The sequence below is a fragment of the Scyliorhinus torazame genome, chromosome 3, assembly GCF_047496885.1.
Source record: "Scyliorhinus torazame isolate Kashiwa2021f chromosome 3, sScyTor2.1, whole genome shotgun sequence".
NCBI classification, from domain to species: domain Eukaryota; kingdom Metazoa; phylum Chordata; class Chondrichthyes; order Carcharhiniformes; family Scyliorhinidae; genus Scyliorhinus; species Scyliorhinus torazame.
Genome location: NC_092709.1, coordinates 118,935,100 through 118,958,279, shown reverse-complemented (window position 1 = coordinate 118,958,279; position 23,180 = coordinate 118,935,100). Strand labels below are relative to the sequence as shown.

General features: G+C 44.0%; 1 protein-coding gene across 5 annotated transcripts in view; it reads right to left on the bottom strand.

Moving 5' to 3' along the window:
* The window catches only part of fstl5 (follistatin-like 5), a 1,269,795-nt gene extending 1,250,701 nt beyond the window's left edge, over positions 1-19,094 (bottom strand). For 2 of the 5 annotated variants that reach the window (XM_072496156.1, XM_072496159.1), the window contains exon 1: positions 18,800-19,094. In XM_072496156.1, coding sequence (XP_072352257.1) covers positions 18,800-18,810 — 11 coding nt within the window. In that variant the 5' untranslated portion in view covers positions 18,811-19,094. The remainder of the gene's footprint in view (positions 1-18,799) is intronic. The other 3 variants (XM_072496157.1, XM_072496160.1, XM_072496161.1) reach the window with 2 other exon arrangements.
* Between the last annotated feature and the right edge of the window lie 4,086 nt (positions 19,095-23,180).

Below are 23,180 nucleotides of genomic sequence, written 5' to 3'. Positions count from 1 at the left end.
GGATGTTGCCGGGACTTGATGGCTTGAGTTATAAGGAGAGGCTGGATAGACTGGGACTTTTTTCCCTGGAGCGTAGGAGGCTTAGGGGTGATCTTATAGAGGTCTATAAAATAATGAGGGGCATAGATAAGGTAGATAGTCAACATCTTTTCCCAAAGGTAGTGGAGTCTAAAACTAGAGGGCATAGGTTTAAGGTGAGAGGGGAGAGATTCAGAAGGGCCCAGAGGGGCAATTTCTTCACTCAGAGGGTAGTGAGTGTCTGGAATGGGCTGCCAGAGGTAGTAGTAGAGGCGGGTACAATTGTGTCTTTCAAAAAGCATTTAGATAGTTACATGGGTAAGATGGGTATAGAGGGTTATGGGCCAAGTGCGGGCAACTGGGACTAGCTTAATGGTAAAAACTGGGCGGCATGGACTGGTTGGGCCGAAGGGCCTGTTTACATGCTGTAAATTTCTATGATTCTATGATTCTATGTGACGGAAGCGAAGGAACTGGGAAAATGAGAGTCCTCACAGGATATCAGATGTGAAGAGCTGTTGTTGTGGTAGCTGTGGGAGTCAGTGAATTTATACTGGATATTAATGGACAGTTTATCCCCAGAAATTGAAATAGAAAGATCAAGGAAGTGTCAGAGATGGACCACGTGAAGGTGAAAGAGGGGTGGGAATTGGAAGCAAAATTAATTAATTTTTCCAGGTCCAGGCGGGCACATGAAGTGGCACCAAAACAGCCGTCGATGTACCGGTAAAAGAGTTGTGGGATGGGGCCGGATTGGACTGGAACAAGGAATGTCCTACATACTCCATAAAGAGACAAGCAAAACTGGGCCCCATGCGGGTACCCATAGCCACACCTTTGGTTTGGAGGAAATGAGACATGTTAAAGGAGAAATTGTTCGATGAGAGCACAAGTTCAGATGGAGAGTGGTGGTGGATGAGGATTGTTCAGACCTCTATTCGAGGATGAATGGAGGTACAGAGGGGTTGGACATCCATGATAAAGAGGAAGAAGTTAGGGCCAGGGAACTGGAAGTTGCTGATACAATGTAGGGCTTCAGAGGAATCATAGATGGGAAGGGACTGGACAAGAAGAGAGAGTATTGAGCTAAGTTAGGAGGAAATTAGGTTGGTGGGGCAGGACAAGCTGACACGATGTTCCTACCAGGACAGTTCTGTTATTATATGCTATTTATTTTAGATACTCCAGTGGCCAAATTACGCCAAAGCACTCCAAAGAAGTGTTTAACTGAATTTGGGATTACAAACAATACCATATGCCAAAATTCTGAGAAATGCATATTATTATTAAAATAAAAATACCTCAGCAATATCATGACCTTCTACTGAATTAGTGGGAAGTTAGACTTTGTCCTACTATTCTGTTACAATCGCATAATCAATTCTGAAAATGAAGAGATAAATGTCGGACATGACTCTCCTTAAGTGCATTTTCCCTGCTTCAGGTAAAGTAAGTGATCTCTTAACAACAGAAAATTATAAATTAACTATAGGACAACTGTATTATAAAGTAGAAGTCTGCATATATACTTCCTACATGTGCCACTTGACTTTCTATTGTCATGTCTCATACCATGTTTCTATTATACATTTCTAATAAACATTTTTGTTGATTTTTGAAAGCAAACAAAGCGAAGAATAGATTTGAAGGAAAGATGGGGGTAATGAATGGAGAGGGAAGTAGAGAGAGTATTGTTGAAGAAAGGGGTTTGAGACAAGGACTCAGAGAGAAGGAAGCTGGGAGAAAAAAAAATTATAATTACAGCATGATAGTTTACAAAGCCTTTATAATTGTAATAAAAAGGTAGGATTTGTTCCGTTAATATGGAGGCCAAATTCTCTCTACTTTGCTTCATCTGAAGATCACCCTTGTCCTGAGTCCACATGTGTAATGGTTTAATAGGTTGAATCATACTGGCCCAGATTTTTCTGCATCATTGATTTTAGCATTAAATGCCATTAATCAGACCATGTGCACCTTATTCCTCCAGTGGTAAATTGATGCTGAATTTGACTGGAAAATTGGTTGAATACATTACACCAAGTGAATCAAAAATGAGGAGACCAAAAGTCCATCAAAGAAATTTAGTTTTACAGAAGAGAACTGACGACAGCTACCTTAATTGTTCTTAAATTTAAAACAATCTTTGTATGCAGAAGTTATTTGAAGTAGACCCATAATCTGTAGGGTTACCTCTTGGATACTGCTCCGCCAAGCGGAAAAAGATAAAGAGGTGAAGGGTCGAGTGGAGCATGACCATCCAGAGGTGCCACTGCTGCCATGGACATTGAAGGCAGAGAAGTGTGATGCCCCTATGCAGAAGCTCCCAATGCTTCAGCTGAATATAATGTGTACAGCATTACACTCATGCAATCCACACCCATGTGGTACACAGCAGAGCCATATTTTAAAATAAAACTCCCAACAAACAGATCTCCTCACTACAAAGATCAATCCACCCATTACATTTTCAGCCTTGGATCACCATCCATGACCATGCCACTCCTCTACTTTTACCTATTCATGGTCCTTATGGAATGGATTACTCTGTTATGGCCCTGGTTGTAATAAGGCTCCAATTAAACTTTGTCTGTGCTTCTGTGGAGAGGTTCCATACAGGTATTAGCAGCCAGGTCTTCAACGGATATCCATTGTCACTGAGGAGCCATTCCAATGAGGGTGGTTGGTGGTGTGAAGACCTCAGTTACCTAAGATGTTGGAGGATAAAGATGTCATGGAAGTTCCATGATAATCTTGTAGAGATCCAACTGCAGGATCATTTTGAGATGGTTGCCTACCAATTGTGCATTGTAGGAGTGGAACCCCTTCATCCAATGGGGGAATGAGGTCAGCAATCACCTGACATGAGAGCTGTCCGACGTTGGATATTCCATTGCTCTGAAAGGACCAATGAGCTGCCCCTGGCCTATAGATCCTGAACAGAGAGTCTTCTTCAAGGTGCCACTTTGTTTACATCCTTTCTGTTGATCCAGGTTCCTGTGACTGTGTTGCTGCTACCCCATGTCAGGTCACAGGCGAAAAGATCAAAAGTCCCTTATCGGTGGCCAAGTCTCTGCCTTTATTCAATGAATTGCTTCCAAGTAACTTTCCCCAAACACGACTTATTTGTCTTAAGGATCTGCTCCTACTAGCACCAACCTTCAACTAGGGTTGGCCTAAGGAGCCTATGGGAAAGAAGCATTAAAACTGTAAAAAGGCTCTAGATTGTCATTTCAATTGTATGCCTGGATGGTTTCTGGCTTCATCTAAATCCAGACCTAGGAGGCAGGAAGACCTCAATGGTGGCTTGTGCTATTTGAGATGTGGCCATTGCTGCATCCATTGCCCATTTGAACTGTGCATGTCAGAGGACATTTTTCAAAGAGTCAACCAGATTGTTGTGGATCTGGACATATCAGTCTCGCCAGACAGTTAAGGATGAGCGGGGTAAAGGACATTAGTGAATCAGATGAGGTTTAACGACAATCAGCAATGATTTCACCGAATTTTAATTCCATATTTTTATTGAATTCAATTGAAGTTCACCATCTGCCATGGTGGGATTCGAACCCAGGTCCCAAGAACATTGCCCTGGGTCTCTGGATTATTAGTTTAGTGCCAAAACCACTGCACAACTGCCTCTTCCTTTCTTGATCATGATCACACCTCCACTCACTGGAAGAAATTCTTCTCAAAAAGGTTATGAACATCTGACTTACTGTAATTATGTCAGGAAATAGGGGAAACTAAGCTGGGTGGAAATACCATCGAATGGAAGGAGCTCAAATTAAATTTAAACAGCATTAATCCACATTCGTGAATGGACCCCAAGATAGTATTTAATTGAAAGGATCAAATGACGCTGTAAATGATCCATGGAAAGTTCAAGCACTCTATAGCAGGCACCTTAACATTAATAGCTTGGAAACATCAGGCTTTGAGATAGGCTTCACCATACACATTATTTCAGTTATGTGATATTTTTTCTCTTTCTGCTCAGTTTTGTACCACCATCTACTTCACAGTGCATGCCAACTTCCATGTGCTAGATGCATGATGATATTTACCCAAGAGGATTGATTATCCAATGCATGTATTAAAGGCTTATCAAGAAGTAATCTGCATCTGATTGTCAGTAAATTGTTTGCCACCAGATCAGTGTTGATGATACCTGTTGTAAATCATTTCTTCTATGGTTTAAAATTAAAATTACTGTTTTCTCCAGTATGTGCAGGTGTAGATTGTAAAACTCTAAAATTTTAATCATGAGCTAAAGTTGTTCCATGTTTAATGTATTTTTCAAACCTACAAATAATATTGTAAAGCACTGGGCCCGATCGAACGGTCTTGTCACGCCTGACTCGGGACATCTCCTTGGCACTGCCACCCGGGTACCCTGGCATTGCTAGTGTGTCTGAGTGGTATTACCAGGCTGGCAGGGGCACTGCCAGGGTGCCAGACTGGCAGTGCCAAGGTGCCCAGGTTCCAAGTTGGCATTGCCAGGGATCAGGTCTGGGGGGGGGGGGGGGTGTCCTACTCTTGTGAGTAGTGGTGAGGAGGGGGCTTGAGGACCACCTAGGAGGTACGATGGGCATTGGGGGAGTCTGTAGTCTGTGCTGTGGAGTTTGAGGTGGGTCCAGAGATCAGGGGGGCATTTAAAAATGGCGCTCAAGCTCTTCCAATGACAAGCTGAGCTGAGCTAATCAGTGCAGGAAATGAAGATAACTGCAGCCTCCGCGGGGCATCCCTTGCCAAGGCTATTAGAATAAAAGAGTCCTGTTTGATAGCGGGGTCGTTCTCAGTGCTGCAGGTGCTAAGAAACACCATGCCAAACGCCCCCAAAACGGGACTCTGTTTTCTTATTAAATCGCGCCCGTTTTCAGTTCTATGAATGCGGCATAATTAGAAATAAATGGGTGGTACATTAGTTTGTTAATCATGAAGGTTATTCATGAAGCTCCCGCCTTCTCAATCTTGCCCCTTGCATGAGGTGTGCCGATCCTCCAGTTAAATCACCACCAGTCAGCTCTCCCCCTCAAAGGGGGAAAGCAGCCTATGGTTGGCTGGAGCTACGGTATTTAATTTTACTTACTTTTAGTTTGTTAATCTAATTTATTGGTATTTAACAAAAGTAATAGATTTGAGAGACCTGCCTTGCAAATGTAACCAGCACGTACAATATCAACCAACGTACATTTTTAAATTAGGATTTTACAAAAAAAAACCTCCATTTTCATTTTAAAACAAAAAGAAAATAATTGTAAACCACGTGCCTGTACCACTAATCTGCCATGTGATTTATTGTAAAGATGTACATTTGAAAAAGGAACTTAAACTGCAGAGAGATGAGGGTTTGCTCACAGTGCTTAAGGTCAATGCATATGCTGATTTCAAAGGTTAGAAAGGTTATCTTTAATGGACAGTTTCAACAGCTGACACTTGTGTGAGAAATCTCTGGGGAACTGAAAACAGCAGGAACAAGATCTGTTAACAAGATTACTAGAAGAACATTGATGCAATATGCGTAGTCAAGTGACAGACCTATATATTGATAGATGCAGTGAATATAGGTTTTGTAATATCTGCAGTGGTACTTCCTTTAAAGCAAGAATGTATTTATTGTAGATGATAACTGAATGTCTTTCACCACCAAACAAAAAGTAGAAGGTACAAAAGCAAATAATATTAAAATGGCATAATTTGATTGATTTTCTTAATGGCACAGATAAACAGAATAGTTTATCTGTGCCATTAAGAAAATCAATCAAATTATGCCATTTTAATATTATTTGCTTTTGTACAGATTGTTTTTAATCTTGTAAACTGAAATCACTGCTCAAATTAGGCACATGACATATTAGTGTAATAATGTTTAATCTGTTCATATTAAATTCTTTGGCTTCTATTTTAAGAGCCATTAATCCATCTTTTTTAAAAATGGATTAGTGCTTTTCAGAGGTTAGGTTTAAGATAAACTGACAATTTTCTCTGAGCGTAGTGATGTCTTTAACATGTTTAAAGACAATGCACTTATGATTTTGCCATACTTAATTTAAAGGCAACATCTTACTATTATTGGTGCAGCGTACAGAGGACATCACCTTGCTTCTAATCAAAGGACGCTTGAGAGTGTGTAATGTTTAATGCATGTGTGAAGAGTATTAAATTGCTGAATTGCCAAGCTTTCATCTTCACCAACCTAGTTACAAATACTAAATTACAATCTATAAAATTCTAGAAAATAATTACTGAAAAATGTAAGCCTGAATTTTCTACCCATCGAATCAGCAGATTTTTCATTGGATCTGGGATAGGCAGAAAATTACTTGGAGTTGTGTTTCGCCATGTGTTTGCCTTGATTAGTTTTATCCAATTTCTCCATCCTGGGGCTGAGCACTGTATACAATTGCCCACTTAATTTTACTTACTTTTAGTTTGTTAATCTAACTTATTAATAATTACTAAAATTTATTGTGACAATGTAAATTAGAGAAATGCATCCACTGCCATATTTTCCATGACATCTATTATCTCGGTGTTCAATATTTTAACAGAAGCGCAGAGGGCTGCCAGAGCCTGTACAATTGTGCACAGAACAATGGATTGTGCATTCAAAGAGTGAATCCAAAATGTAGACAAGTATTTGGCCCTTTTACAAACAAGGCAGAGACTGCCTGTACCACTATCCTGCACCAAGCTTCCATGGATTGCTATACCATGGGCTGAATTTGTACCTAATCAGGATGACTCAGGAGCCCATTAAAAATGGTGGTTTGGTCCCAAATCTGGGGTTCCTGGCCTCATTCCCAGGCTGTCTGATATTTGGGAGTGCCTTTAAAAGATGCAAGTAGCTTCTTGCCAAAACCCCACACCAGACATTCCTGACCTGGCTGGCTCCATTAAGGAAATCTGTATGTCCTACACAATGTTAAGGGAGTCAGGCCAGGTTTTTAAAGAAGTGTGGTTCACGGAGCCTCAGAGGAGTCATAAACGTGAGCTGTGTGAAGAGAACTTTTTAAAGGTGAATTCAACAGCTAGATCATACCCCCTATGCCAAGCCAAGTTCCCTCATGGCCCCTCAAACCCCTTATCCCAAGCTATGGCATATATTTTTTTTAAAGTTTTAAAAATCATTCATTCATTCATTACCTTCCATTTGTAAAAGAAAAGTCATTTCACTATAGGGCAATAGAAGTGTCAATAATTCTGACCCTTTAAAGTATCAATAACAGAAACCACAAACTCTTGAAATCATGTGAACTTGTAAAGAAACATCTTGAAATTAACGGTAGAGACCAGGGAGCAAGAGCTGTCAATCAAGCAATGTTTTCTCTTGGGCTGGGCGCAGCTGTTTCAACAAGAGCAATGGATGGATGGGCTCTCAGCCAAGCATATATAATAATACAGACTTTGGGGTTGAGAGGGGCATGGGCTGGTTTTAAGTTAGCATAAGAGCTCTAAAGGGCTATGGAAATGTGTGGGGGCAAGGGTTTGCATGGAGGGTATGAAAGGCCATGGGAGTGGATGGGAGACATGAGTTGGCATGGGGCAGAGTATGTATGGGGAGTGTGGGGAGGTATAAGGGATGAGGGCTGTTTCTTTGTTTTGTTGTTTTTTTGTAACTGTGATGAAGTCCCAGAGCACCAAGTATGGAAGAGCACCTGGCTGCATTTGACTGTAGGGTTCAACCGTCAAGCATTTTTGACCATTGCATCTCAAGAGCTCATCGAACCATTTCCTCCTTCTTCTCAAAGGGTTGATGGTCTAGAATAGCCTTTGCAACAGGGACCAAGTCCGTAAGATTCCATCTTTGTTTCTGAGAACCTCTCCCATGGTAAAAAAAATGATGGCCCCCCTGTCACACAGGCACTTTTTTCTGTTTAAAATTTGGTTATAATATTTAATATATATATTTATTGTGTTTTTTTATTTTACTTATAATTTGTTTGCTATCCTCAGTCTTTCCCCCTTTTGTGAAATACCGTAGTGAACACTATTCTAATTTCCAATGATGTCGCAGACAATTGTAACTTTTCCACTCTTGGATGTTCAGAAGGCTTTCGATAAGGTCCCACACAAGAGGTTAGTAAGCAAAATTAAACACATGCGATTGGGGGGTAGCATACTGACATGGACCAAGGATTGGTTAATTGACAGAAAACAGAGATTATAGATAAATGGGTCATTCTCAGGTTGACAGGCTGTGACTAGCGAGGTCCCAAAAGAATCAATACTTGGACCCCAATTATTCACAATCTATATCACTGATTTGGATGTGGCGATCATATGTAATATTTCCAAGTTTGTTCATGGCACAGAACTAGGTGGGAATTTGAATTGTGGGCCTCACAGCACCAGGGACCCGGGTTCAATTCTGGTCTTGGGTGACTGTCTGTGTAGAGTTTGCATTTTCTCCCCGTGTCTGCATGGGTTTCCACCGGGTGGTCAGTTTCCTCTCACAGTCCAAAGATGTGTAGGTTGGGTGGATTGACCATGATAAAACTGCCTCTTAGCGTCCAAAGGTTAGTTGAGGTCACGGGGATAGGGTGGAGATTGGGCCAAGGTAGGGTGCTCTTTCAGAGGGTCAGTGCAGGCTCGATGGGCCGAACTGCCTCCTTCTGCACTGTAGGGATTCCATGATTCTATTCAATGATGGAAAGAGGCTTTAAGTGGACTTAGACTGCTGAGTGAATGGGCAAGAACATGTCAAATGGAATATAATATGGAAAAATGTAGTTATCCACTTAGTAGGAAAAACATAAATGCAGCGAAATGAGACCACACCTGGACAATTGTTGTAGCTTTGGCTTCTTTACCTAAGGAAGTATATCCTGGCCATAGAGGCAGTGCAACAAAGGTTCACCAGACTAATCTCTGAGATGGTGGGACGGTCCCACGAGATTCAGCAGACTGGAGTTTAGAAGAATGAGAGGTGATCTCATTGAAGTGTACAAAATGCTCAGAGGCCTCAACAGGATAGATGCAGGAAGGATATTTCCCCTATTTGAGGGTGGCTCTTGAACTAGGGGACACAAACTCAGAATACGAGGACTGAGAGGATGAGAGGATGAGGAATTTCTGTGGTCAAAGTGTTGTGAATCTTTGAAATTCTCTATTCCAGAGGGCTATGGAGGCTCAGTCAATAAACGTACTCAATGACAGCAAGGGTTAGGGGGATAGTCTGCGAAGATGTCACTGAGATGGAAGATTGGCCATAATCTGATTGAATAGCAGAGTAGGCTCAAAAAGCCAAATGGCCTACACCTGCTCTTATATTCCTATGTAAATTCACTCATCAAATTCCAGTAACATAATATACCTGCACCTGTACTAATAAATTGGCTTAATACAGTTCAGTTACACAGCAATTGTAATAAGCCCTGCCTTGACCAGTATTTTTCCACTCAAATGGTAAATACTGATTCCAAAAATAGAAAATACTTTTCAAAATGTTGGACTTTCATGTAATGATTACAGCCATATACGATCCAGCACATGCCTAGCACTTGCCAGCTGCTGCTTTACGAACAAAATCAAAAAACATTTATAAACAAGGATAAGATTTGTTAAGAAAAGCAAATTACTGCGGGTGCTTGAATCTGAAACAAAAACAGAAAATACTGGAAAATCTCAGCAGGTCTGACAGAATCTGTGGAGCGAGAAGGGAGCTAACATTTCAAGTCTGGATGAGTTGTGTCTGGCTTTGACTTCGAGTCATCCAGACTCGTAACGTTAGCTCTCCTCTTTCAACAGATGCAGTCAGGTCTGCTGAGATTGTCCAGCATTTTCTGTTTTTGTATAAGATTTGTTAAAGTGCCCTAAACGCCTCCCTTTCCCTCCATGTGCTTCATCCAAATACCAATCACAACAATGTCTCACGCATGGACCAGTTTGATTTATTTTCTTCTCTCTTAACTGAGTGCTGAATTTGGTGCATTTGAGTGCGATAGTGAGAGTTTGGTGACCGAGGGAGTATAAGGCTTCATTTTTATCTAAAGTTTAGTCTTTCTTTTATTTAGTTAATTAACTTAAAAGTTGCTGTTTGGTTTAGAAGAAGGTGAATTTTCAATAAGCTTTAAACCGGCTTCTACTTGTAGGCACTTGCAGCTGGAGCTTGTTAATTAGTTAATTGGATTAGGCCAGTTTTACAGAGGCTAGATTCACAGTATAAAAGTGATCCCCTACAGTGCAGACTTTGTTTGCACTGAGTGCTGAATTTGGTGCATTTGAGTGCGATAGTGAGAGTTTGGTGACCGAGGGAGTATAAGGCTTCATTTTTATCTAAAGTTTAGTCTTTCTTTTATTTAGTTAATTAACTTAAAAGTTGCTGTTTGGTTTAGAAGAAGGTGAATTTTCAATAAGCTTTAAACCGGCTTCTACTTGTAGGCACTTGCAGCTGGAGCTTGTTAATTAGTTAATTGGATTAGGCCAGTTTTACAGAGGCTAGATTCACAGTATAAAAGTGATCCCCTACAGTGCAGACTTTGTTTGCACTGAGTGCTGAATTTGGTGCATTTGAGTGCGATAGTGAGAGTTTGGTGACCGAGGGAGTGCTGAATTTGGTGCATTTGAGTGCGATAGTGAGAGTTTGGTGACCGAGGGAGTGCTGAATTTGGTGCATTTGAGTGCGATAGTGAGAGTTTGGTGACCGAGGGAGTGCTGAATTTGGTGCATTTGAGTGCGATAGTGAGAGTTTGGTGACCGAGGGAGTGCTGAATTTGGTGCATTTGAGTGCGATAGTGAGAGTTTGGTGACCGAGGGAGTTAGGTGAGGAGGGAGTAAGGCGCTCCTTTCATTTTGTTTCCGACATTTCCGCAAAGAGTGCGAAGAGAGCCAGGAGTTTACAGAAAGTGTAGCTGACTGGGAGCAGGGTTGGTGGGCGGAGATCTAGTTAGTCCACAGGGCAGCTATATTCTGTCAGGTAAGAGGGGATGGAGGCTAGGCCAGTTACATGCTCCTCCTGTAGGATGTGGGTGGTGAGGGATACCACCGGTGTCCCCACTGACTATACCTGCGGGAAGTGCACCCAACTTCAGCTCCTCAAAGACCGTGTTAGGGAACTGGAGCTGAAGCTGGATGAACTTCGGATCATCCGGGAGGCAGAGGGGGTGATTGAGAAGAGTTACAAGGAGGTAACCACACCCAAGGTACAGGACAAGAATAGCTGGGTTACAGTCAGGGGGAAAAAAACAAACAGGCAGAAAGTGCAGGGATCCCTCGTGGCCGTTCCCCTTCAAAACAAGTATACCATTTTGGATGCTGTTGGGGGGGATGACCTACCGGGAGAAGGCCCTAGCGGCCAGGTCTCTGGCACTGAGTCTGGCTCTGGGGCTCAGAAGGGAAGGGGGGAGAATAGTAAAGCAATAGTTGTAGGAGATTCAATGGTTAGGGGAATAGATAGGAGATTCTGTGGTCGCGAGCGAGACTCCCGGAAGGTATGTTGCCTCCCGGGTGCCAGGGCCAGGGATGTCTCGGATCGTGTCTTCAGGGTCCTTAAGGGGGAGGGTGAGCAGCCAGAAGTCGTGGTGCACATTGGTACCAACGACATAGGTAGGAAAAGGGGTGTGGAGGTAATAAACAAGTTTAGGGAGTTAGGCTGGAAGTTAAAAGCCAGGACAGGCAGAGTTGTCATCTCTGGTTTGTTGCCGGTGCCACGTGATAGCGAGGCTAGGAATAGGGAGAGAGTGCAGTTGAACACGTGGCTGCAGGAATGGTGTAGGAGGGAGGGCTTCAGGTATTTGGATAATTGGAGTGCATTCTGGGGAAGGTGGGACCTGTACAAGCAGGACGGGTTGCATCTGAACCAGAGGGGCACCAATATCCTGGGAGGGAGGTTTTCTAGTACTCTTCGGGAGGGTTTAAACTAATTTGGCAGGGGAATGGGAACCGGATTTGTAGTCCAGCAACTAAGGTAGCCGATATTCAGGACGCCAAAGCGTGTAATGAGGCAGTGGGAAGGGAACACTGACAAAGGAGAGTACTTGCAGGCACGGAGAGGGGTTGAAGTGTGTATACTTCAACGCAAGAAGCATCAGGAATAAGGTGGGTGAACTTAAGGCATGGATCGGTACTTGGGACTACGATGTGGTGGCCATCACGGAAACTTGGATAGAAGAGGGGCAGAAATGGTTGTTGGAGGTCCCTGGTTATAGATGTTTCAATAAGATTAGGGAGGGTGGTAAAAGAGGTGGGGGGGTGGCATTATTAATTAGAGATAGTATAACAGCTGCAGAAAGGCAGTTCGAGGAGTATCAGCCTACTGAGGTAGTATGGGTTGAAGTCAGAAATAGGAAAGGAGCAGTCACCTTGTTAGGAGTTTTCTATAGGCCCCCCAATAGTAGCAGAGATGTGGAGGAACAGATTGGGAAACAGATTTTGGAAAGGTGCAGAAGTCATAGGGTAGTAGTCATGGGCGACTTTAACTTCCCAAATATTGAGTGGAAACTCTTTAGATCAAATAGTTTGGATGGGGTGGTGTTTGTGCAGTGTGTCCAGGAAGCTTTTCTAACGCAGTATGTAGATTGTCCGACCAGAGGAGGGGCAATATTGGATTTAGTACTGGGTAATGAGCCAGGGCAAGTGATAGATGTGTTACTGGGGGAGCATTTTGGAGATAGTGACCACAATTCTGTGACTTTCACTTTAGTAATGGAGAGGGATAGGTACGTGCAACAGGGCAAGGTTTACAATTGGGGGAAGGGTAAATACGATGTTGTCAGACAAGAATTGAAGTGCATAAGTTGGGAACATAGGCTGGCAGGGAAGGACACAAATGAAATGTGGAACTTGTTCAAGGAACAGGTGCTACGTGTCCTTGATATGTATGTCCCTGTCAGGCAGGGAAGAGATGGTCGAGTGAGGGAACCATGGTTGACAAGAGAGGTTGAATGTCTTGTTAAGAGGAAAAAGGTGACTTATGTAAGGCTGAGGAAACAAGGTTCAGACAGGGCATTGGAGGGATACAAGATAGCCAGGAGGGAACTGAAGAAAGGGATTAGGAGAGCTAAGAGAGGGCATGAACATTCTTTGGCGGGTAGGATCAAGGAAAACCCCAAGGCCTTTTACACATATGTGAGAAATATGAGAATGACTAGAGCGAGGGTAGGTCCGATCAAGGACAGTAGCGGGAGATTGTGTATTGAGTCTGAAGAGATAGGAGAGGTCTTGAACGAGTACTTTTCTTCTGTATTTACAAATGAGAGGGGCGATATTGTTGGAGAGGACAGTGTGAAACAGATTGGTAAGCTCGAGGAAATACTTGTTAGGAAGGAAGATGTGTTGGGCATTTTGAAAAACTTGAGGATAGACAAGTCCCCCGGGCCTGACGGGATATATCCAAGGATTCTATGGGAAGCAAGAGATGAAATTGCAGAGCCGTTGGCAATGATCTTTTCGTCCTCACTGTCAACAGGGGTGGTACCAGGGGATTGGAGAGTGGCGAATGTCGTGCCCCTGTTCAAAAAAGGGACTAGGGATAACCCTGGGAATTACAGGCCAGTTAGTCTTACTTCGGTGGTAGGCAAAGTAATGGAAAGGGTACTGAAGGATAGGATTTCTGAGCATCTGGAAAGACACTGCTTGATTAGGGATAGTCAGCACGGATTTGTGAGGGGTAGGTCTTGCCTTACAAATCTTATTGAATTCTTTGAGGAGGTGACCAAGCATGTGGATGAAGGTAAAGCAGTGGATGTAGTGTACATGGATTTTAGTAAGGCATTTGATAAAGTTCCCCATGGTAGGCTTATGCAGAAAGTAAGGAGGCATGGGATAGTGGGAAATTTGGCCAGTTGGATAACGAACTGGCTAACCGATAGAAGTCAGAGAGTGGTGGTGGATGGCAAATATTCAGCCTGGATCCCAGTTACCAGTGGCGTACCGCAGGGATCAGTTCTGGGTCCTCTGCTGTTTGTGATTTTCATTAATGACTTGGATGAGGGAGTTGAAGGGTGGGTCAGTAAATTTGCAGATGATACGAAGATTGGTGGAGTTGTGGATAGTAAGGAGGGCTGTTGTCGGCTGCAAAGAGACATAGATAGGATGCAGAGCTGGGCTGAGAAGTGGCAGATGGAGTTTAACCCTGAAAAGTGTGAGGTTGTCCATTTTGGAAGGACAAATATGAATGCGGAATACAGGGTTAACGGTAGAGTTCTTGGCAATGTGGAGGAGCAGAGAGATCTTGGGGTCTATGTTCATACATCTTTGAAAGTTGCCACTCAAGTGGATAGAGCTGTGAAGAAGGCCTATGGTGTGCTCGCGTTCATTAACAGAGGGATTGAATTTAAGAGCCGTGAGGTGATGATGCAGCTGTACAAAACTTTGGTAAGGCCACATTTGGAGTACTGTGTACAGTTCTGGTCGCCTCATTTTAGGAAGGATGTGGAAGCTTTGGAAGAGGTGCAAAGAAGATTTACCAGGATGTTGCCTGGAATGGAGAGTAGGTCTTACGAGGAAAGGTTGAGGGTGCTAGGCCTTTTCTCATTAGAACGGAGAAGGATGAGGGGCGACTTGATAGAGGTTTATAAGATGATCAGGGGAATAGATAGAGTAGACAGTCAGAGACTTTTTCCCCGGGTGGAACAAACCATTACAAGGGGACATAAATTTAAGGTGAAAGGTGGAAGATATAGGAGGGATATCAGAGGTAGGTTCTTTACCCAGAGAGTAGTGGGGGCATGGAATGCACTGCCTGTGGAAGTAGTTGAGTCGGAAACATTAGGGACCTTCAAGCAGCTATTGGATAGGTACATGGATTACGGTTAAATGATATAGTGTAGATTTATTTGTTCTCAAGGGCAGCACGGTAGCATTGTGGATAGCACAATTGCTTCACAGCTCCAGGGTCCCAGGTTCGATTCCGGCTTGGGTCACTGACTGTGCGGAGTCTGCACGTCCTCCCCGTGTCTGCGTGGGTTTCCTCCGGGTGCTCCGGTTTCCTCCCACAATCCAAAGATGTGCAGGTTAGGTGAATTGGCCAATGATAAATTGCCCTTAATGTCCAAATTGACCTTGGTGTTGGGTGAAGGTGTTGAGTTTGGGTAGGGTGCTCTTTCCAAGAGCCGGTGCAGACTCAAAGGGCCGAATGGCCTCCTTCTGCACTGTAAATTCAATGATAATCTATGATTAATCTAGGACAAAGGTTCGGCACAACATCGTGGGCCGAAGGGCCTATTCTGTGCTGTATTTTCTATGTTCTATGTTCTATGTTAACATTTCAACCAAATCCTTTGTGAATACAGGGAGATCCTGGTCCTGATTCACTCACTCAACAGCATCCTTTAGTTAACAAAGTATTACAGCTACTGTATGTCCTATCTCCAATTCTGGTTGGTCTGTTATCACGTCAACAATTTTTGTTTTTGTTGAAATTTTGAAATCTTCTTGCAGACCACTAGGGAGCCTGCAAACCCCAAATGAATCCCTGCAGTATTTGATGTTAGTAGTGATGTCACCTGCCATTAAAGCATAAATTATTCCCAATAGGACCAAAATGTGTGAACTGTAGCCTGCATATAAATACTGTTGTATTTCTGGGCAGTTTCCAGCATTGCACACATATTTATTGTTCATCTTAAAAAATAATACCTAATTTTGGAACATAATTCACCCGGATTGTTACTGCAGAAGTCTGTGCTTTTTTGCAGTTTCTTTACCTGTAAGCCCTTGCATTCTGCAAAATGTTTAAATTTTGAATTTAAATCCAACAGTCTAATATAACAACACTGCAAGGTAAACCATTGCTTCACGAGTTACAAAGTGACCTTGAATGTGCATCAGTGCCTTCAGCCTTCTGCTTCTGGCATCGAAACACTATTAGTCACTTTGAGAAACCCTCAGGTCAACAGTGTATCAGTGTAACACAGTTCGTTACTCAGTTTTTTTCTGTACAATGCACAGGTCAGTGATTCTCTTGAATGAGACAGTTTCAAAAAGAATGGTATCTTCCTGCCACATAAGAGAAAGGATCAGACATATTATCAGTAAAGTTCCTTCAGTCACACAAAATAGCATAGCAATACAGAGAAAGGGTAATGCAAACTCAAATATTATTCCCAAATATGAAGCAAATTAAAAGATATTTTGCTGGCACATCTACACCTCAAACCTTAACCTATCTTGGGATGCTGAGGAACATTTCAACTTCAATTTTTACATCTGCAATTTTGACAATAGTAGGTGGTTGGGGGATGTAATACATACAAACTTATCTTTTATTCTCTAAGTTTTTTGTGAAAAAAATAATCGGCTTCCAAAAAGCAAGTGTTAATTTGAAAAAGCTATTTATATAAATAGATTCTCACTTAAATTACATTTTAAACCACGAATGAGTAGTCAAAACTATTGTAGCTTACTTTATGGTAGCCATATATTGCCATTTGGGTTTAATTTTTTTCTAGCAGTCTCAAAGGGACAAGATGCAGTGCAGATTATTCAGAAATGTGTGGAAAGTGGTGGCCACATCATTAAATCCAAACTGGGTTGTTGATTCTATATCTGATCTTTTTGCATGTAAACATATATATTTGAAATAAATTTTGATGTTGTTTTTCTGAGGCAATTCATAATTAGCAATTAAAATATACAATTATTTCCCTTCTTTTTCTGTATTCCAAAGGGGCTGCTCCCTCCATGGGATACTGGTTCCCTCTCCCGTGATTCACAGCGCCCCTGCCTGCAGCACCTTCCCACCCAAGTAAGGAGGTACAACACCTGCTCTTCCATCACATCCCTTCCCACCATCCATGGGCCCAAACAATTTATTTCAATTTAATTTACTACAGTTGCTGCACATAATACAAGTCTCCTCTGTATTGGAGAGACCAAACACAGATTGGGCAATTATTTTGCTGGACAACACCCACCAGTCCACAATCATGGCCCTGAGCTTCTGGTCATTTGTCATTTTGTTTCTGCCCCACTCCAGCCTTAACCTCCTAAATTGTCTCTATGAAGCTCAAAATAAGCTCAAGGAACAGCATCTCATCTTTCAGATTAGTCACTTAACAGCATTCCAAACTTAATAATAAATTCAATAATTTCAGGCCATGACCACTGCATCCACTTTTTCACACTTTCTGTTGTTACCATTTACAGCTTCTTTATGTCATATTTTGTCCCATTAACACACTCCCCTTTCTCATTTTTCCTCTCCTGCCTCCCATCCTATCACACTTATCCTTTTGCTCTTTCCTCCCCTCCCCCTGTCTGTTTAAAATCTGTTACATTACTAATATTTTCCAATTCCTACTAAAGGTCACCGGCATGGCTCTTTAACTCTTTTCCCCTCTCCACAAATGCTATTGGTGGGTGATCGGCTATATCAGAAGAAAACCAGCCCAATTACAACCTCCGAGCCCTCTACTGCACACGTACACATGCCATCTCATCGTGTTTGTCATGGAGACAGCGCTCGGCCCGTAAATCAGATCCTAACATTGTGGATATTTGTAGTTTCTCTGTAGCTTTTTGAAAACAAATCGGCGGTTCCTACACAATTGCCTCATATGGAGATTTACTATTTCAGAAACACAAATGAGTATGAATGGTCAACAAAAACAAATGTTTTCTCCACATGTTACGAATGGATTACATTATTAATAAGTATATCCCTGTTCCCAACAGTTTCTCAAACTATCCCTTACCAAATGTATACATCCACAAGTACTGGGCACTACAAACATTCCGAATCACAGCATATATCTCCAGTCCAATTTCGAAATGTAGCTTTTAGCATTTTACATGAATAACTTAAAGAAATGTAATTTCCCCTTTGCTGTGTGATTATTGGGATTTAAAAATAACTTTGAAGCTTTAAACGACTGACCACTTCATGAGCAAAAGGGTAAAAAAGGCATGTCAATATCGCCAGGCAACCACTTGTAAAATGGGGTGAAATAACCGCCAGAAGGATTATTGGCCGCAGTTATGGTAAATCACATCACAGGAGATTGAAGTGCCTGTGACACTTTGTAGGCTTTTAATATATTCTCTCGAAAGCTCGGGTAGATGAATAAAAAGCTCAGCTGATTCACATGGAAATTGAGGCTGAACTTCAGCCCACACCAGAGCCCTGAATAACACAGCCAGCCTCCCTCCCCACAGCTGCCAGACGCTGCCCTGAATCAGCCCTCTGTGTTTGCAGCCGTTTGCAACGTCGCGCAAGTTAAGACTTCTCCATTTAAAAAAACCCAGAGCGCAACCAAAGCAAATAGGGGAATATCGGAATGGCCTTGGAGCTTTATGTATCTCAGTAACAGTTGTTGACTCTGGGGCTCTTTGCACAAGCGCCCCATTACAAAACCTCAAACTACCCTGCAAAATCCAGAATGGACACCTCGTCCTTCAACCGAGCAGCAATTTTCACGTGATGTGAAATGGGTGTTGTTGATGTCGATCGGAGAAAACCTCGGGCAAACTCTGGACACCTGCAGAATATATTAATTCCAAATGTAATGTTGCGCCAATTGTTCAGATTTATCACTTTTAAGTGGGTGTATGAGCTTTACACTACCTGGCAGATTTCCAATTACATCAGGGGCATGTTCCTACTTTCCATGAGAGTTGCCAGCTATTTTCTTTTCTGTAGTTACAGCACTGCATTTATTGAATTTAACTCCCACCCAAGTCTGAGTCTGTTTCCCCCTCTACAGATATTTGTTGGTCAGCATTTTGTTCTTAAAGATCTTTAGAATTGGGCACTTGAAGGAGTAACAGTTCACGAACAAAATACACGCCACTTTCAGCAGTCCATCCCTCCCCCGATAGATTGAGATGATCTTCTTACCTGTTTGACATACTCCACTGTTGGGAAGCGATACAATTCCTGAACACAGTTCAAGGGTCTCAACATGAACGGGGGGTGGGCGGAGCGAACTGAATTTTTCTGTCAAAATGGGAAATAAAAGCGTGTAAGTGAACTAAGCGGAATGGCGAGAACAGGCAGCAATAATCCCCCGTCGGAAATGTGGTGCGGCGGAAAGGAGCTGGCCCGCTATCCGGTGCACCCTGTCAGAATGAGCAGTCAGCTCACGCAAACGGAGCTCTGTGTACACTCACTGCCAGCACTGAGTGAATGAACAGCTCCCAGCGCTGCCACCTCGCCCCACCCCGTCAGCTATATTTGCATACAGGGAGCAACACAGCCAATGGGGCTCCACAGCCCCTGCTGAGGCAGCCTCTCCCCCAGCTCTTCCACCTCAACTCTGCGACCTGTCAACTGGGTTAGAAGATTTCCCCCATTTTAAATCTGACCCATGCAGATAAAGTATCCCCAGATTTCTATCGTAAAAAAATTTCCATTGAAGATAGCCATGATTTTCCTCCACCAGAAAGGGCACTGGCCACAAACTTCCACTTGGTGGCATCGCTGCTACTGGAGCCATGTGAAAGGCCCAGACTCCACCCTTCCGGTGCAACACCCTGGGTGCGATTCTCCGCTCCCGCGCCGATTGGGAGAATCGCCTGGGTCGCCAAATTTTCCCGCGACGCCGGTCCGACGCCCTCCCGCGATTCTCCCAAGCGGCGAGAACGGCCCCGTCGAGTTCCGCGCGGTGCAGGCCAGAGAATCTCCCGAGACACCCAAAATGGCAATTCTCCGGCACCCCTGCTATTCTCAGGCCCGGATGGGCCAAGCGGCCAGCCCAAAACGGCGGGTTCCCCCGGCGCCGTCCACACCTGGTCGCTGCCGGCGGGAACAGCGCGGGAACACTGTGGGGGCGGCCTGCGGGGTGGGGGGGGGGGATCCTGCACCGGGGGAGGCCTCAAATGGGGTGTGGCCCGCGATCGGTGCCCACCGATCGTTGGGCCGTCCTCTCTGAAGGAGGACCTCCTTTCTTCCGCAGCCCCGCAAGATCTGTCTGACATCTTCTTGCGGGGCGGACTCGGAGAGGACGGCAACCACGCATGCGCGGGTGACGCCAGTTATGCGGTGCCAGCCGCGTCATGTATGCGGCGCCGCCTTTACGAGGCGCCAAGGCCTGGCGCGCGTAAATGACGCGGCGCCGCTCCTAGCCCATTATCGGGCCCTGAATTGGTCGGGATAGGGGCCGTTTCGCACCGTCGTGAACCTCGACGGCGTTCACGACGGCGCAAACACTCTGCCTCCATTTTGGAGAATCCCTCACCCTGTGTGTGGCCAGCCATAAGAGGGTAGCACCAATGTGCTACTCCTGTGCCAGATGCATGTAGAGTGGGCGGATGGTGATGTGAGACAGCCGCTGACACTGGGTTGGTGCATAGTCTGTCATTTTGGAACGCAAAGGTCCTGTTACTGCCCATTGTTAATCACTCTTAACTCAACATGTGTTCAGCTGCACCAGGAACCCCTGCCCCATTCCACTCAGTAGTGCTATTCAAAAGCTAACCCAGCTTCCGGGTGAGGTGCTTTTGACTTAATTTTACTGGTGCAGAGTTTCTAGAATATATTAAGGGAATTTTGCAACATTTTTTGGACTTTCAAGGAGGTGGTCCTGGTGCTTGATAAGAATGCCTCAGTGGAGGTTTCTGTCCAATCCTGGGCACCACATTTTCGAGTGGATGCAAAAGTATTTGAGAGAACTCAGAAAAAAAATTCAGAAAATGACTCCGGGGATGAGAAACTTCAGTTATGTGGATATATTGGAGAACTTGTGATTATTCTCAGTGGGTATGCTGAGAGGGGATTTGATAGAGGTAATCAAAATCATGAAGGGTCTGAACAGAGTGGAAAGGGAGAAACAGTTCCTCGTGTTGGAAGGATTGAGAACCAGAAGACAACAATTTAAGCTGACCGGCGAAAGACCAAAGGGTGATCTGGGGAAATGTAGAATCAGAGAATCATAGAAGTTTACAGCATGGAAACAGGCCCTTCGGCCCAACCAGTCCATGCCGCCCAGTTTTTACCATTAAGCTAGTCCCAGTTGCCCGCACTTGGCCCATAACCCTCTATACCCATCTTACCCATGTAACTATCTAAATGCTTTTCAAAAGACACAATTGTACCCGCCTCTACTACTACCTCTGGCAGCACATTCCAGACACTCACTACCCTCTGAGTGAAGAAATTGCCCATCTGGGCCCTTCTGAATCTCTCCCCTCTCACCTTAAACCTATGCCCTCTAGTTTTAGACTCCCCTACCTTTGGGAAAAGATGTTGACTATCTACCTTATCTATGCCCCTCATTATTTTATAGACCTCTATAAGATCACCCCTAAGCCTCCTACGCTCCAGGGAAAAAAGTCCCAGTCTATCCAGCCTCTCCTTATAACTCGAACCATCAAGTCCCGGTAACATCCTAGTAAATCTTTTCTGCACTCTTTCTAGTTTAATAATATCCTTTCTATAATAGGGTGACCAGAACTGCACACAGTATTCCAAGTGTGGCCGTACCAATGTCTTGTACAACTTCAACAAGACGTCCCAACTCCTGTATTCAATGTTCTGACCAATGAAACCAAGCATGCCGAATGCCTTCTTCACCACCCTGTCCACATGCGACTCCACCTTCAAGGAGCTATGAACCTGTACTCCTAGATCTCTTTGTTCTATAACTCTCCCCAACGCCATACCATTAACTGAGTAGGTCCTGGCCTGATTCGATCTGCCAAAATGCATCACCTCACATTTATCTAAATTAAACTCCATCTGCCATTCGTCGGCCCACTGGCCTAATTGATCAAGATCCCGTTGCAATCCTAGATAACCTTCTTCACTATCCACTGTGCCACCAATCTTGGTGTCATCTGCAAACTTACTAACCATGCCTCCTAAATTCTCATCCAAATCATTAATATAAATCACAAATAACAGTGGACCCAGCACCGATCCCTGAGGCACACCACTGGTCACAGGCCTCCAGTTTGAAAAACAACCCTCTACAACCACCCTCTGACTTCTGTCGTCCAGCCAATTTTGAATCCAATTGGCAACCTCACCCTGGATCCCGTGAGCTTTAACCTTCTGCAACAACCTACCATGCGGTACCTTGTCAAAGGCTTTGCTAAAGTCCATGTAGACAACGTCTACTGCACTGCCCTCATCTACCTTCTTGGTCACCCCCTCAAAAAACTCAATCAAATTTGTGAGACATGATTTTCCACGCACAAAGCCATGCTGACTGCCCTGAATCAGTCCTTGCCTCTCTAAATGCTTGTAGATCCTGTCTCTCAGAATACCTTCTAGCAACTTACCTACTACAGACGTTAGGCTCACCGGTCTGTAGTTCCCAGGCTTTTCCCTGCTGCCATTCTTAAACAAGGCACAACATTCGCCACTCTCCAATCTTCAGGCATCTCACCTGTGGCTGCCGATGATTCAAATATCTCTGTTAGGGGACCCGCAATTTCCTCCCTAGCCTCCCACAACATCCTGGGATACATTTCATCAGGTCCCGGGGATTTATCTACTTTGATGCGCTTTAAGACTTCCAGCACCTCCTCCTCTGTAATATGCACACTTCTCAAGACATCACTATTTATTTCCCTTAGTTTCCTAACATCCATGCCTTTCTCCACCGTGAATACCGATGATTATGTCTCACTCTGCGCCGCTGCCGCTGACTGCTGAAGTCCGGGGGGAGGGGAGTTAGGGGGGGGGGGTGCAGGGGGGAAACTTTATTTGGCGGTACTCTGGTTCCCGGTGACTGGTCGGGGGGGAATAAAAAAAAAAAAAAAAAAAAAAAAAAAAAAAAAAAAAAAAAAAAGGGGCAGCACGGTAGCCTTGTGGATAGCACAATTGCTTCACAGCTCCAGGGTCCCAGGTTCGATTCCAGCTTGGGTCACTGTCTGTGCGGAGTCTGCACATCCTCCCCGTGTGTGCGTGGGTTTCCTCCGGGTGCTCCGGTTTCCTCCCACAGTCCAAAGATGTGCAGGTTAGGTGGATTGGCCATGATAAATTGCCCTTAGTGTCCAAAATTGCCCTTAGTGTTGGGTGGGGTTGCTGGGTTATGGGGATAGGGTGGCGGTGTTGACCTTGGGTAGGGTGCTCTTTCCAAGAGCCGGTGCAGACTCGATGGGCCGAATGGCCTCCTTCTGCACTGTAAATTCTATGAAATAAAATATTCATTCAGGATTTCACCCAACTCTTGTGGCTCTGCACATAGATGTCCTTGTTGATCCTTAAGAGGCCCTACTCTGTCCCTAGTTACTCTTATCCAGTCGTATTATCCAGTGAATGGTGAGGATCTGGA